Genomic DNA, 16,508 nt, shown 5'->3' on the forward strand with positions numbered 1-16,508 from the left:
TTGAACTCAGGATCCTAGGATCCCAAGCCCACCCCCACCCCCAACCATTAAGCCAACACCAGACATATTCATCTTATGTCCTGTCTTTTATTCTTTTCACCGATGATTCAAATCTTTTTTTTCCTTCTCCCATCGAGACACAGATGCTCTCCTCACTACTATTAATTTTGAATTGAAACCCATCTCCGACTGGATACAAATGAATAAATTGTCACTTCGTTTATGGAAAATGAATTACATCTTTCGTGATTCCATAACTACTCTCACATTGGATATTATAATCGACAATGTAAATACAAACGAAGTTTCTTTTATTAAAGTTGTCTAATAATTGACAATAAATTGCTTTGGAAAACACATAATTGACAATAAATTGCTTTGGAAAACACATAATTGACAAATTGTGTAAGATTACTTCAAGAAATGTTGGTGTTATCAATAAATTGAAATGAAACTTTTCTTCATCAGTGTTATTCACGCTGTATTCCACATCGATTTCACATCAATTAAACTCGGGTATACTCACATGGGGCAGCTCATGAAAAACTCAATTGGATAGAATTTTATTGTTTCAAAAAAAGGCAATGATAATTATTTGTAATACTGGAATACATCATCATTCCGATATTAGATTTTATGAAAATAATTTTCTAAAAGTGACTGATTTGTATGTGTTTCATCTAGGACTAGTGATGTTTAAAATGAATAGCAATGGCTTGTCACAGGTGTTCCCTAGTATGTCAATGAAGAATATTTAATATCACAATTACTTCACAAGGCAGGCCAATTTTTTTTTAATCATCTACCATTTACAAGAACTCTGCAAAATAGGACGTTTATTTTTTAAAGTGATAAATTTTGGAATTACATATTAAAGAAATGAAAGGCTTAAATGAAATATTTAGCTTAAGTTCATAATGTTTAATTCATTAATAAGTTACTGGAATCATTGAAAGGGAATAATTCACTTCACACCTCATACTTCACATGCATATTAGAATATGCAACTACTGTGTGTGAAATAATGTCCATAATGTAGGAGAAATATAGACCTTCCCCCACCCCCTCCCCCTTTCCTTTTCTTTTCCTTCACTTTTGTCCCTTTCTCATTTCTAACTTTGTGTCTTCAATGATGAACAAAGATTTGTACCAGGGACCCAAAATCTACAGGCTTGCTTTTTATGAGTTTCCTGCATATGACAATGAAAGAAACGAAATGAGTAACATTCTGTCATATGTCCCATGTTACACTTGTTCACACAATACAATTTATCCCATGTTCCACTTGTTTACACAATACAATTTTTATTTTACTTTATTTTTTCACTCTCTAACACAAATCATTATTACCTCCACCACCGAAGGTGGAAGGGGGTTACATTTTCAACCTTGTCTGTCTGTTTGTTTGTTACTTGCAAAATCGAAGATTTTTTAAAAGTATATTGGTCAATCAATTTTGTTATTCTGTCTGTCAATCGCCTCCAGGTCACAATTTTAAAGCGATCTTCACGATACTTCACCACATGGTAGAGTTTGTCATAAGCGAGAAGCCTATTGTTTTTGAGGTCAAAAGGTCAACATAGGCCAAAGGTCAACAAATTTGTCAAATTTCTAAAATCCTCAATTTTCATCCCATTGACTGGAAATTTGAAGAGGATTTTCATATCAGCTTACTCAATTCAACCACCAATTATTTTTGAGGTCAACATAGGCCAAATCTCAACAAGTGAGGTGAGATGTCTAAAATACTCAATTTTCATCCGATTGACTTGAAAGTTGAAAAGGATTTTCATATCAGCTTACTCAATTCAACCAACAATTATTTTTGAGGTCAACATAAGCCAAATCTCAACAAGTGAGGTGAGATGTCTAAAATACTCAATTTTCATCCGATTGACTTGAAAGTTGAAGAGGATTTATATTTCAGGTCACTGAATTCCACGAGCCAATTATTTGAGGTCAACATAGATCAAAAGGTCAACATAGGCCCAAGGTCAACAAATAAGGTGGTATTTCTAAAATCCTTAATTTTCATCCCATTGACTTGAAATTTGAAGAGGATTTACATATCAGGTTACTGAGTTCAACCACCATTTATTTTGGAGGTCAACATAGGCCAAAAGGATCTGATGACTATTTAAAGTGATTCTTCACCATTGAGAGATAGGGCAAAACTGATATATATCAGGATATTTCAAAATGTTGTGGATGGATTCAGATGAAACTTGGTGGACAAGTTGAGTGTGTGACATGGACGAATTGATTCAATTTTGGTGAAGATCCGATTAGAGATTCGGATGCGAGAGTTTTTTAACTTTTAAAATTATTCTTCACCGTTGAGAGATGGGACCAAAAACGATATGTCGCATGATATTTCAAAAATTTATTGGGCCCAATATGTTTTCGTGGATCAGGTATTGCGTGGCCAAGGTATGCACTCCACTGAGTACTAGTGGGGCAGATAACAGCAATTTTTGAGAGGAATCGTGCAAATGATGATACAAGCAACAAATTTGGCACATTTGTTCTCCAGGGGATTCTAATCAAATCTGCCTGATTGGACATTTGAAAATCCACATTTTGAAAAATGTGAAGAAAAAAAAACTTCAAAAATCTCAAGATCACGAATCAATGTTGGATGCTAGCTGAGATTGGTGAATGTTTGAGAAACATCATCAAAGACGTTCCAAGTCTGGCATGCAGTTTTCTTCCCTTACCGCGGAAGGCAGACACGATGTCACATCCAGTGAACGCATGGAAGTATGGGATCCCTCTCGCTTTCTCAGGCCCTATTGCAGAAACTACCTCATGGACTGGAATCCATCGCGCATTGGCTCCTTCGCCAAAGGTAATCCACATGTTCTCAAGACCTAGTTCCTGTAAGGATGGCAGTACAGATATTGCTATGACTAGTACGTCCATGTCATTAGCCTTAATGATAATGGACTTGCTACCATCCGTCGTTGCATCCCTGGCGGGTACAAATATTCGAGTATCAGCTTCTTCATGACAACAGGGAGACACAGCATCCAGTGACTTCCTTGTGTTGCTAATGGCATCTTTTACTTTTGTGACAATGACTGTGCTTGTCGTCTGTGCTTCACACATCTTTTCCGCAAGGAAGTGAAACAGCTCAGTCTTGTTGCTGTCATCTTGAAGAAAGCTTCTCCAGTTACTTGGGGTCTTTCTGGTTCCTGTCACTCTTCTTCTGATTCCTTGCCCCCTTTTCGACCTTGCCTCGGACTTCAGACTTGACTTCTTGTACACATCAAATACTATGTCCCCTCTCTCGTACCTGGCACCATAGGATTCCACCTTTGGGATGATGTCTTCTTTTGCATAGTCATCAAATATCTTTGAAGTGCGTGGAGGTAGGGCGTTGATAAGTGCTGAGCCATCAATGATGACTGCATCTCCCCTTGGTTCTCTGTCTGGGATGTTCACTTGTGCTTCAAGAATTTCAGCCAGCTGTAACTTCAAATTTTTTTGAAGTGTTTTTTTTTTCTTCAAATTTTTCAAAATTTGGATTTTCAAATGGCCAATCAGGCAGATTTGATCAGAAAGCCCTGCAGAACAGAAATGCCAAATTTGATGCTTGTATCATAATTTAAACGATTTTTCTACTATATACTACAGTATTTGTCGGCGACTAAACCGTCTCCCCCACCAGGTTTTCTGGTGAGGGGGTGTTTGGATATGGACATGGACACCCAGCAGGATTAAAAACAAAACCTACCAAAGGGCGGAGGAGCTCCTTGTGAGCCAACGGCCATCCATATCTAGTGCCCAACTGTGTCTGCAGACATCCTCCTGCAGTTGGGTTACTTCTTATTAGGAGGTTGGTGGCAGGATTTGCACTCCGGCCACCGTAAAACCCTTCATTCCGCAAAACGCAAAAACGCAAAAAAATCTGAAAACCCACTCCGTGGGAGTACCTCCTGTGCAGCTTCCCTTCGCAGGGCAGCTCACCGGATGATGGGATTGGGGCAAAGCCTTCGGGACCCCCAATCTTTGATAGGAGGGAAACCACGGGGTAACATCCCTGGGTCAGATTGCGGGAGAGTGTGTCGGAGTGGTGCTGAGGTGTCGTCCACCAGACGGCGGTCTCCTTGGGTTAACCTGAGGCGGTCCCTTCGGGTGGGTGCCTGGAATGTCCTATCCCTAAGAGAGGATGATCACCTGTCTCTGTTATCATCTGAGCTCAAGCGTTTGGACATCGGGATTGCAGCTCTCTCTGAGGTTCGGAGACCGGATTGCGGCGAGATAATGGTGGGTGGTTACACCTACTATTGGTCTGGTCGCTTTGATGGTTACCATACCCAAGGAGTTGCTGTAGCTGTGTCCAATAAGCTGACCCCAATGATAATTGAGGTAACACCGGTCAACGAGCGTATTATGAGATTAAGGATTCGTCACTCCTTAGGTGTCATTTCCGTGGTCTCTGTTTATGCTCCGACTGAGGCGAGTGATCTCACCGTGAAGGATGCATTCTACGCCACACTCGAGTCTGTGGTTGATCAGTGCCCCAGACGAGATGCACTTCTAATCTTGGGGGATTTCAATGCATCGACTGGAACTGATAGGGATGGTTATGAGGTGTGTGTTGGTCCCCATGGGTCAGGAACTATGAACCAGAATAGCACTAAGTTCCTTGACTTTGCAAGAAGTCATGGACTTAGGGTGGCTGGTTCATGGTTTCAGCGCCCACAAGCTCATCGCTGGACTTGGTATTCCAACGCTGGCGGTGTGGCAAAGGAGATTGACCATGTCCTCATTGACGGTCGTTGGAGGATGATCCAGAACTGCAGGGTCTACCGGAGTGCTCAGTTCCTCAATACTGACCACAGGCTTGTTGTAGCAACTCTAAAGCTGCACCTTAAATCCTGGAGAATGGTACCATCCCAGCCTAGGCTGGATGTTGCCAAGCTCAGGGATGAGAGAGTAGCTGAGGAGTTTGCGAACAGGCTGAGTGGACACTTGGGGGGTCTGGGTGCTTTGGGGGGTCCTGAAGAGTTGTGGAGCGCCTTTAAGACCACCGTCCTTGATGTTGCCGGTGGATGCCTTGGAGCTCACCGCAGGGCAAAGAAGAATTTTGTCTCTCAAGGGACACTGGATACCATTGACCAGAGTCGCAGGGCCAGGCTGAATGGCAGAGCTGAGCTGTTCAGGGAGCTGAGGCGTAAAACTGTACGTGCACTGAGGGTGGACAAGGAGGCCTATGTGCGAGGAATCTGTGAGGGGGTAGAGCATCACCTGTGGACAGGTGATTCTCGTCCCGCTTACAGGGGAATTCGCGCATTACGTTCATCCAAGCCCATCCCTCGGAGCACTGCAGTTCGAGCAGAGAGTGGTAGGCTCTTGACAGAGGAGTCTGAAGTGAAGGCCCGCTGGGCCGGTTACTTTGAGCGGTCGTACCAGACTAATCCCCCAGCTGTCAAGTTGGACATCAAGGGTGTTACAATCCCTGTTGCTGACCCATGAATCAACTGTGGTCCACCTTCGCTTGTGGAAACACAGGCTGCGGTGAACCAGTTGAAACGGGGCAAAGCTCCAGGGATTTGTGGCATCCATGCCGAACTTCTCAAGGCTGGTGGAAATGCTGCACTCGTGTCGTTGCATGCAGTTTTGTGCTCTGCCTGGAACACAGGCATCATCCCAACTGACTGGAAGAGGGGCCTTGTTGTCCCTCTCTGGAAAGGGAAGGGTGATCGCCAAGACTGCAACAACTACCGAGGGGTGACGCTGCTCTCAGTGCCGGGCAAGGTCTTTGCTCGGATAATTCTTGATAGGGTTCGCCACCATCTGCTTGAGCACCAGTGTCCAGAGCAGTCAGGCTTTACACCAAAGAGGTCAACGATTGACCGTATCCTTGCCCTTCGTGTCCTCACCGAACGCAGACGAGAGTTTCGGCAGGGGCTGCTTGCAGCCTATGTTGATCTCTGTAAAGCGTTCGATTCAGTGAATCGGGATGTCCTCTGGAGGATTCTTGGTCTTCGTGGGGTGCCACCAAAACTGATCGATCTGATGTCTGAACTCTACTCTGGTACTGAGAGTGCTGTGAAGTGTGGTGGTACCATCTCTGACTTATTTCCAGTTGTTACTGGAGTTCGTCAGGGATGTGTACTTGCCCCCACACTTTTCAGCACTTGTATGGACTGGATTTTAGGGAGGATGTCGGAGAGATCAAGTTGCGGTGCATCGTTTGGGAATGTCAAGATCTCGGACCTTGATTTTGCAGACGATGCAGTCATGTTTGCGGAGACTTTAGACATCCTTTTGGGGGCCCTCGAGGTGCTGAATGAAGAGTCGGAGCCGCTGGGATTACGGGTTTCTTGGGTCAAAACTAAGATCCAGGCTTTCGGTGACATCTTGGATGCTGCTGTCCTGTCTGTGTCTGTTTGTGGTGAGGATGTTGAGGTCGTGGAGAGATTCACTTACCTTGGCAGTGATATTCATGTCTCTGCTGGCTGCGAGTCAGAGGTCAATAGACGTCTGGGTCGGGCCTGGGGAGTCATGGATTCACTGGGTCATGGGGTGTGGCGCTGCCGGTACCTGTGCGGGAGGACGAAAGTCCGAGTCTTCAGGTCCTTGGTACTTCCAGTCTTGCTCTATGGGTGCGATACTTGGACTCTGACCAAGGATCTGAGACGGAGACTTAATTCCTTTGGTACCAGGTGTCTTCGGAGAATCCTTGGCTATCGCTGGTCGGATTTTATGTCCAACGAGCGGTTGCTGAGAGAGACTCGGATGAGATTTGTTACCTGCATAGTCCGTGAGCGTCAGTTGCGGCTGTATGGACATGTGGCTCGTTTTCCTGATGCTGATCCTGTTCACCAGATTCTCTCAGCGAGGGAGTCTCATGAGTGGAGGAGGCCAGTGGGCCGATCACGTGCCTCATGGTTGCAGCAGGTTGACCACCATCTCAAGGAGATGGGGATGGGCCTGGCATCTGCCTGGGGGATGGCCAGACGGAGGCCCCTGGAGTACCGACGGAAAGTGGACGCAGCGACGCGCTGTTCTGGCACATGCTCCCATACCTGACCTGACCTGACCCTTATAGTTTTTTTTATTGTAATTCATTGAAATGTGTAAAATAAATTAAAACTGGAAATGTAAATGCCTCCTGAAATAAACGTGTCAATCTCGACTGTTTAGCCCTCTGGCATACTCATACCCAGAACCTTCAAAACACCTTTGTGAAATTGCAACAGAATTTCCATATTTCAAACGCCTTTATATGTAGAGGTTTAATATCCAGCTTTACAAGACACACCAACCCAGAGATAATAAATTTGCTGCAATCTAAGACATTACTTCATTGATGATGTCCTCTAAGATGTGGTGTCAGGAACAAAAATAAATAAAAAATTGATACTTGTTTTCACTGTGAGGATCTGCGCACAATAGTTTACTCCCACTTTACATTCTTGAGATGTAGAACATATAATAATTTGCTATTTCCCCTAATTGACGTCGTCATTTGCAGGGCATTGAGGAAATAATGATGAGGTCCTTCAGGTTTCTATCTTTAGACTTTAGAGACAACTTAAGTAACCAGAGCCTTTTGGTTATCTGGTGTCCCATCCAAATAGGTCGTATAACTGTGATTTGTTTGTGAAACTTTGATTTTCAGTCAAACGTAGTGGAGCAAAGTTGTTTATGGCCAGGAAGGAATGGCAGAAGCGGAGGTGTCTGGGTGGGGGGTTGGTGGGGGGGGGGGGTAATCGTGTTAGAAAAGAGGCACATTGATGATATAATCAAACCATAAAAAAAAATTATGACAATAAATGCCAATGATCAAAGTTCAAGTTTAAGAGAAGATCACAATGGGAGACAGGCTTAAAACTTTTCGTTTGACAAGGTTGTCAAAAAGCCTGGGACATGAATATAGCTTTTATGAAGTTTCATGTTTTATGCACAATGTGAAAGAAAGGGAGTTAATTAATGTTTGCAAGCCAATTAGCAAGAAACGACTTGGAAAAGGGGTCAAAAACATCTTCTTAGTCGACTTTACACTCAACTTTTGCAAATACTGCCAACGTTAAAGCAGCGCCGTTTACAAAGAACAACGTGTCGTTTGTTCCATAATATCTCGGTCCACTGGGGCAAGCTCCACCGTTGGCCATATTAGTTATAGGAGTGGGGGAAAAAAACATTTTAATAATTTCTTATCAAAGCAAAACATTCATATTATGTCCAAATTATATGTGAATCACAGGCAAGGTGGTTTCACACATTTAAAGGCCAGCAATTTACACCGAAGTTATCTCTTACATAAGATCATGGTTGTGTGTACCACCTTATTTTAATGATGTCCTCCATCACCGTTTTCATCATTGCAGGCACAGTGGAAACACAAGTTCACAACTGTACCCTTTGCACAGACCATGGTCTGCCCTTTGTTTTGGCTGCTGGAGGCTGGTGAAAGGAACCTAAAGAATCATAGCTGCAAAATCGCCATTGACAACCGCTTTGTTTTGCTTTATTGGCAAGAAGCCATCTGGAATGATGACTGGTGTTGAGGATGATGTGTATGTTTCACTCATTTGTGTTTGAATGATAAATAATTTTTCTGTCGTGTCCAAATACCAGATGCAACAGCATTCCACTATTAATGAGAATAATTTTCCAATTACCGCTGTGATCTGTAATGAGAATACAGGGAGTTAAATCCTTCCTCCCCCCCCCCTCACCCACATTCCTCTCAGGACCTGCAAATGACAGATTTTTTTTTTACCCCCATTCCTCCTCGAGAAATTAGCAATTATGGACATTTGGTCAGAGCCCTGTGCTTACATCTTCGCCACGGTATGATCAGAACTGCCTACGGCAAGGCAAGCATCTGTTCCATGATAACGAGCATCTCTGCATCATAGATCAGGTGAGTTGTTGAGTATAAGTGATACCAATTCAACTCTGAACAGAGGGAGTTGAGGAAAATACCAATGGTAAACATCAAGATGATTTGGGCCTTTGTGTCAAGGCTGTATCCACAGTCCATGAACTAAATCTGCCCATTTACTGAACTCGTATAAATACGAAACAACCTTACAACTCATTCAACTTGCACTTGAAATCCTATTCAATTTTAATGGATGAAATCAATAGTACTTGATGGAAGAACATACAGTATGCTAACAGTCGTGGGAAGAAGGAGAAGCTGATGTTTCGTGTGTTGACGCTCCGTTGGAGAAAAACATCAACAACTAGCCTTTACAAGCAAAAGGAGTTCTTCGTGCCTCATTCTATTCTAATTAAGCTCATTTATGCTACAGTATAGTGCATAAAAAGCTAATTTCATGTAAACCTCTGTTACAAGTTGTATCTGTTATAACTCCATGAAATAATCATAAATATATAATCCCTTACACTCAGTATGAGCAGGCTATGGACTGATGGGACTAATGCACGAGGAACTGGACTGATGGGACTACAAACTGTCGAATTGGTGCTTTTCAGGTGGAACGTTGCATCATAAGGTGCGAAGGCCCTCATACAGACATTAAGCTGGGTGTCCCATCTGTTAGCATTAGTTGGTGGACGTTAAACATCCCACGGTGTCTTTCACAAAGGGTTATCGCAGGTACCTTGAACAAATTACAAATTCCTAATCTGACTACTGCTGGGAAGGCAAATGCAAACCAGCCAGTGTAATTTGTGCCATGAGACTGCAGCACTGAAACCTTCCCTCGGGCAGACCACTAAAGACAAACTAGATAAATAGAGACCTGTCTTCTTCTTCTTTCGCATGCAGCACATGGCTGAGTGGAGCATCATTTCCTGGGCTGTTGCTTTGCCACTAATGCAGTGCCTTCTGTAGGTAAGAGCAGAAAATTGTAATTCGGCTAGGTTGCCGGTGATAGCTCGTCTACTCTTATGGAAATCCATATTCTTGACAGAGTATCTTAGTCAATCGGAGGCAAGTCATCCGTCACAGCGAGAAAATTTCCGCTGAGCAGCTATGGAAAGAGGGCCTTGCATGCAATAAGGCTTTATACACTGCACCACCAAGCTGCTTGGTGAACTGCCAACTTGTTAAAATGATATGAATTCACTCAAATAATAGCAATAACTATTAAAATCTAAATAATTCATGTATAAAGAAAATCAAACCTTGAAAAACTAGAAGGGCCCTCTTCGATGTCATGTATAATTCTGGCTGCCAGACCATGTATCCGATCAGGTTGATATTTGAAACATATATCTACCATGATGACTAGATCATAATTGTGAAGTTTCGTGTTGATTGATGAAGCAGTTAAAGAGAAATATATTTTAAAATATTTTTGTTCAATCCAATATAGCTGCCAGACCATGTGATCTATTGATTATTCGTAAACACCCTGGCATCCACAAGGTTTGGGGAACATGTGTGTGAAGTTTACTCTTGATCTGTTAAAGCCATTCTGGAGAAACAGATTTTTAAAGGTTTTAGGGTAAATCAAATATGGCTGCTAAACCATGTGACCTTTGGCATCAGAGGTGGAGAACTTAATGTTCCTCATGGATTGGCGATCATACCTGTAAAGTTTCTCCTCAATCTGTTCAACCGTTTCGAAGAAGATTTTTGAAGGTTTTTATGTTAATAATATGGCTGCCAAACCACGTGACTGTGACTGATGACATAATGACCCCCCCCCCCATACAATTTAGCCAACGATGACCCTCAAAAATTTTCACTTTGATTGGATAAAGCGTTCGACATATGCAATTATGACATCGTAACAAAGCCCCCTATGACATCATTAAAAAAAAAAATCACATTCCTTTTCCATGGGGAGTATTTGATATGTGCCAAGTTTCATTTTTTTCAAAGGAGCGGTTTCGGAGCTACAGAGGTTCAAAGTTTTTCCTTTTTTCCAACATGGCTGCCACACCACGTGAACCTATGACGTCATAATTATCACTTAAACATTCTACATGAGTAGTCGCACCTCTGGGGAAAATTTTTGCGTCAATCAGATAAGCGTTTGCAGAAAAAAACAGAGAAAATTAGCACGGACGGACGTATGTACGGACGGATAGACAACCCCAAAAACATAATGCCTCCAGCGACTTCATTAGTGGAGGCATAAAAACACAATGTAGGAAAATTCAGCTCAACTATTCATTTTAACATTGTCTATTGTAGATGCACAGGGTTACCATTCCAAAGATCTATTTTCATATACATTATCATGGAATCATTGCACGTCCACAGAAATTTTGACAACAAAACAAAGAAAATGTTCCTTCCAATGGAAGAGATGCTCCATCATGTAGCAAAATCAGACTGGCATGATCGATCATAAAACCAAAAAGTATCACTGAGCTCTCGTGCTCCCCTCTACAAATCACCCATCAAAGCACGTGGTAAGGTCTTTAGCTTTCCCAAATACCTGGCAATGACGAAGAGAACGCAGCTCACTCCAAAACATGCCAGCAGAATGTACATCCAGATGTCCGGGGAGAGAGGGTTGAGGAAAGAGAAGACACCGTGGTTGGTACCATTTGGTTTGTGGTACAAAATGGAAATTCCCAGCATCATGAACGGTTTGGAGAAGTCTATGACCTTCTCACGCATGTACGTGATGGTCAGAGGAGCTATTGCCAGGTCCGCTTTCTGATAGGAAGACGCATGGAATGAAAAAAAGAAAGAACATTATCTTCATGACAGTGGAGTTTCAGTGAAAAGGTCACACCCGTCTTAAGGTGTTTGTGTATCGTTAACCAATTGGTCCTGTCAAAATAATATTTTGTAACAGGCAGAAAAAAAATCATTACATTTTAGGCATTTTAAACATTTTAAAGCATAATCGTTAAAAAATTATTTTTAAGACTCTGAGAACTCAAATTTCATATGAAATTGCACTTTCCCTGAGGTACGACTGTTTAATCGTTACCCGCCGGCGCTGTGCACAACACAGTCTTTAATAACTGGAAGGGATACGTACACGGTCTATGAGCTCCCGTACGAGGCCGTTCCACTGGCCATGTTCATCCTGTGACCCGTAACGGCCGTCGGCTACGATGTAAAGCTCGTAGGTGAATCCCAACAAGCTTGAAAGCTCTTGTAGTAGATCTATGCAGTAACCCTCGAAGCGGTCATTCCCGAACAGCGGCTTGTCCGATTTCTTGTACCTCACATAAGGGGCCACCTGGAAACACGAGTCGCAGGAAAGGTTGTTAAACTTGAAACTTAAGTGAACAATGAAAATCCTGTATTATCTGTCATAAGCTAAACACGTACCCAGTCCATGCTCTAGAGTTGATGTTTTGGCCGTTGCTAAAATGACTGAGTGCTAAAATGCTAAAATGAGTTCAACTTTCACCTTGCTCGTCCATGAGCCTCGCTTTTGTCGAGGCCAAAAACATATAACACTTTCTCTTGAAGCTCTATTTATTCAATTTTGCACAACATCTTAATTACTCCTCAATTTAGCCTGGTGTTGGCTCAGCGGTTAGGGTGGCGGCTTGGGATCCTGGGGTCCTGAGTTCAAGCTCCGTCGGCTGCTGAATTAATACACCAGGGGGTTGACTCAGCCTGTCATCCTTCCGAGGTTGGTGAAATGAGTTCCAGTTCCAGTGTGTGTACCGGTAGAGGGGCACTGCATCAGCGACACAGTCGCGCTTCAAGAAATGATAGCTACCCGGCAGCTAAGCTGCCATACGACCAGCACCACTCCTCAATTGCCACAAAATTAATTTCTGTCAACATTAATGACCAACACCTTCAAATATCCGATTAAACAAACAAAACAATAAAAGTCAGTTGGATCCTTCCTTTTATTTATTTATTTTCATTCTAGTCCGACATTACAATATTTGCAGTGATAGGATTAAAGCAAACATGTGACGGATCACATGATCAGTTTATTTCACAAATTGAAACTAGAGGGGGAGCACTCAGTAGAGTGCAAAACCTCCACCGCCAATACTGCTGGGTCACTTAAGTGAACCTGATATCCTATTCATTGTAGGTCAAAACGGATCAGACTCTACTGAACCACGATTGAATAAACTAAACTAGATCGACGCGCATGTAGAAATGCCCAAAAAATAAAATCGAAATTTTTTTGAAAAAAGGTTGGAAAATTTCTGTTTTTTTTGTCTCTAACAAATTTTTTTGGGGGGTCGGAAATCACTTACAACATGTAGAAATGCAAAAAAAAAAAATTCAAATATTTTTCAAATGAAATGGAAATGTTTTTGAAAAAAAGTTGCAAAAATTTGTTTTTTTTCTCTCTAACAATTTTTTTTTTTGGTTGGAAATCACTTAAAACATGTAGAAATACAAAAACAAAAATTCAAATATTTTTTCAAAATGGCTGCCATAGCGGCCACATTGGACTTTGGACCAAGTCCAAAATCTAATGGCATGATCCTTGGACCATACATAATCCCCCCACCAAGTTTCGTCGAAATCCGTCGAGGAGTTTTTCCGTAATACTGTTTACAAACAAACAAACAAACAAACAAACAGACAAACAGACAAACAGACAGGGGTGAAAACAGTAACCTCCGTCCATCTTCGATGGCGGAGGTTAATGAGCAACGTGTGGAAGGGTTTTTATAAAGAGGCCAAGAAAGATATGATAAATTTAGATCGATGGAGGGATAGTTGAACAGATCGACAGACAGACGACAGGCAAGCAGACAGTCACACAGATAGACAATGGCTTGAAAAGTATCCTGATACATTTTAGTTTATTCATCAGGGAATTTATATCTGAGCATTGCACACTTAAAACTTTCAACTTAGATGGGTGCTTGACATTCTGCATGAGGAAATGAAAAAGAAAACAAGAACATTCAGACAATGTATTGAAAACAAGCAGAAGGCAACTTGACTTGATGAACAAAGAGGTCAAATTTGCCAAATGAAAATTTCCAGACACAGCCTCGGAGGTTCTAAGACAGTGTAGAGTGGTCTTTTGTGTTTGGTAAAAATGAAACATTCAAATTGAATAACACGGTGTTCTTTCTCAGGGTGACACTTGAATACAAAATGAAAATGGAGTCATTCAAATATCCAAGTGACCCTGAAGGATTTTCATTCCCTATGTCAAAGTTTTCTTTTGACTTGTTTATAAAAGTGAATTAATGTTCAAAAAAAAAAAAATTAAATTGCAGACGGAAAGTGCTTCAAAAATAGATCGTAAAAAGGTGCAAGTTGCTTGTTAGTGAAAAAGTCTATTGTGGCAAAACGTATGCTCAACGTCATTAAAGCCAAAGCTGTAAAAGCTCCATTGACAACCACTTTGTTTTGCTTCATTAGCAAGAAGCCATCTTGAATGATGACACTCCAAGCACGGTATTGGGATGGTTACATCACCTTTGCAGAAAATGTTGACTTGTCGAATTTGAAATGGCAGAGGCAGATTTGACAAATTTATTGAGAGTAAACTTTTTCTTTCTTTTCCCTCAACATCTCACATTTCACTTTTTCTCACGCGAGTTAACTCTGCCACCAAAGATGGACGGCGGTCATGTTTTCACCTGTCTGTCTGTCTTTCTGTTTGTCTGTGAGCAGCATATCTGAAAAACAGTTGTGGATGGATTCAAACAAAATTTGGTGGACTGGTTGAGTGTGTAGCAAGGAAGAACTGATTGAAATTTTGGTGAAGATCTGAATCCGGATCCAGATACTGTCATTGTTTTTCAGCGATTCTTCACCATTGAGAGAGAGGGCTAAAAACGATGTTGTTGTTGCTGTTCGTCTTTCGGCTGCTCCCGTTAGGGGTCGCCACAGCGGATCATCCGTTATGATGTGAATACTGATTTGGCATAGGTTTTACGCCGGATGCCCTTCCTGATGCAACCCTGGTCGCCTCTTACGACACAGGGGTAAGGATTGGGTTTCGCCATGATTCCAAGCTGCCCTACACCCTCTCATAGTGCGGCCCAGCGCAGAGCTCCCGTCCTCAAGCGATCCTCCAACCCAAGCGCACGCCACTACGCCCGGTCGAGAGGGCTAAAAACGATATATAGCACGATATCTCAAAAAGTTATTGACGGATTCGAACGAAATTTGGTGGACAGGTTGGGTGCATGACACGGATGAATTGGTTCGATTTTGGTGAAGATATGAATCTGGATCCAGACACTAGAAGTAAAAAAAAAAAAAAAAATTTCAGTGATTCTTCAGTATTGAAAGATGGGGCCAAAAACGATACATAGCATAATATTTCAAAACGTTGTGGATGAGTTGTTTAGATGGCAAGAACAAGTCAATTACATTTTGTTTCAGGTCTGGATCCACATCCGGCCTATCAGTGGGCTACAAAACGTAAACCGATCAGCCTGACGGAGGTAGTGCTCTACCGAGTGCCGTTCTACTGTCTTATTTGTTCATTCCCTTATTCATTGTGTCGAACTGTTGCCACACTGTGCCACTCAGTTCTTTATTTTTATACCCTCCGTCACCTTGCTCTTCCATGAGCCTCGACCATGTATCAATCAAGATAAGTGAATGCATTCCATGCATGAAGGTAAACTGCTGCATTCCTTATGTAATAGCATCAGAATTTGAAAGAAGTATGCTGGAATGGTAGTTTTGGAAAACTTTGTCATACAGAAGCCAATGAGGGTGAAAAAACAAACAAACAAATTAATGAGTTTGTTCTGTCGAAATGCATCTCATCATTTTTCTTGACCAAGGTGACACTATCAATTTGTAGATTTAATTGCTCATAACGCAGGGAATTTAATGCTCAATTTATTTTTTAATTACTCACCATTAGCCCGTCTCTGGAGAAGCGCGATCTAAATGTGCGCACGTTTGATTTGAAATATGCCTTTCAGGGTTCCGCACAATGCTGACAGAAGATCAAATTAAAGGCACCATCTATCCCACCAAGTTATTAATTTCACGTCAGTTTAATAAGTGCATAATAAATATATGGGGTGAGCATCAAAACTTTAAATACTCTGCTTAAAAATTAACTGTGAATATAAATTTGCACACATAAAATATGGATTGCCCATAAAATCTAAATTTAAAGGACTAACGATGCTGATATGGTGTATAAATAATTGTCGTCTGAATTTGATAAAGCAATGCATAAACCCTTGTAGAGTGCATGAGAAATTGCATGAATGCTTACTGCTGACAAGGATGAACCTACGGCGGTTCATGGCTGCCTTGCACAGGCAAAACTACGTGAGTAATGCATACAGGTTCTCAATGCGTGTACTTGCACACGCATGGAGAATTGAGAACTGCTTTCTCGTCACTACTGAAGGTGGCATCGGCATTTTATTGGCACCCGGGCTATCGGTGCACTTTCACCGTGGAAGGAATGGTAATTGCTGGTCTCAGAAAAGGCATCAGTTGTCAGCAGGTTACTTTCAATGACATCCTGGATGCTGCTGTCCTGTCTGTACCTGTTTATGGTGAGGATGTTGAGGTCACGGAGATATTTACTTACCTTGACAGTGATATTCATGTCTCTGCTGGCTGTGAGCCAGAGGTCAACAGATGTCTGGGTCAGGCCTGGGAAGTCATGGATTCACTGGATCATGGGGTG

General features: G+C 42.1%; 1 protein-coding gene across 1 annotated transcript in view; it reads right to left on the reverse strand.

Annotated features, from left to right (window-relative positions):
• Window positions 1-16,508, reverse strand: part of LOC147010612 (glutamate receptor ionotropic, kainate 2-like) — a 298,336-nt gene that overhangs the window by 82,875 nt on the left and 198,953 nt on the right. Inside the window, exons 11-12 of the mRNA XM_085860314.1 lie at window positions 11,934-12,137; window positions 11,379-11,602 (exon numbers count right to left, since the gene is read on the reverse strand). Coding sequence (XP_085716440.1) covers window positions 11,379-11,602; window positions 11,934-12,137 — 428 coding nt within the window. The remainder of the gene's footprint in view (window positions 1-11,378; window positions 11,603-11,933; window positions 12,138-16,508) is intronic.

Source organism: Eptatretus burgeri, chromosome 16, assembly GCF_056783735.1.
Source record: "Eptatretus burgeri isolate ZD-2024b chromosome 16, Ebu_testis_v1, whole genome shotgun sequence".
NCBI lineage: Eukaryota > Metazoa > Chordata > Myxini > Myxiniformes > Myxinidae > Eptatretus > Eptatretus burgeri.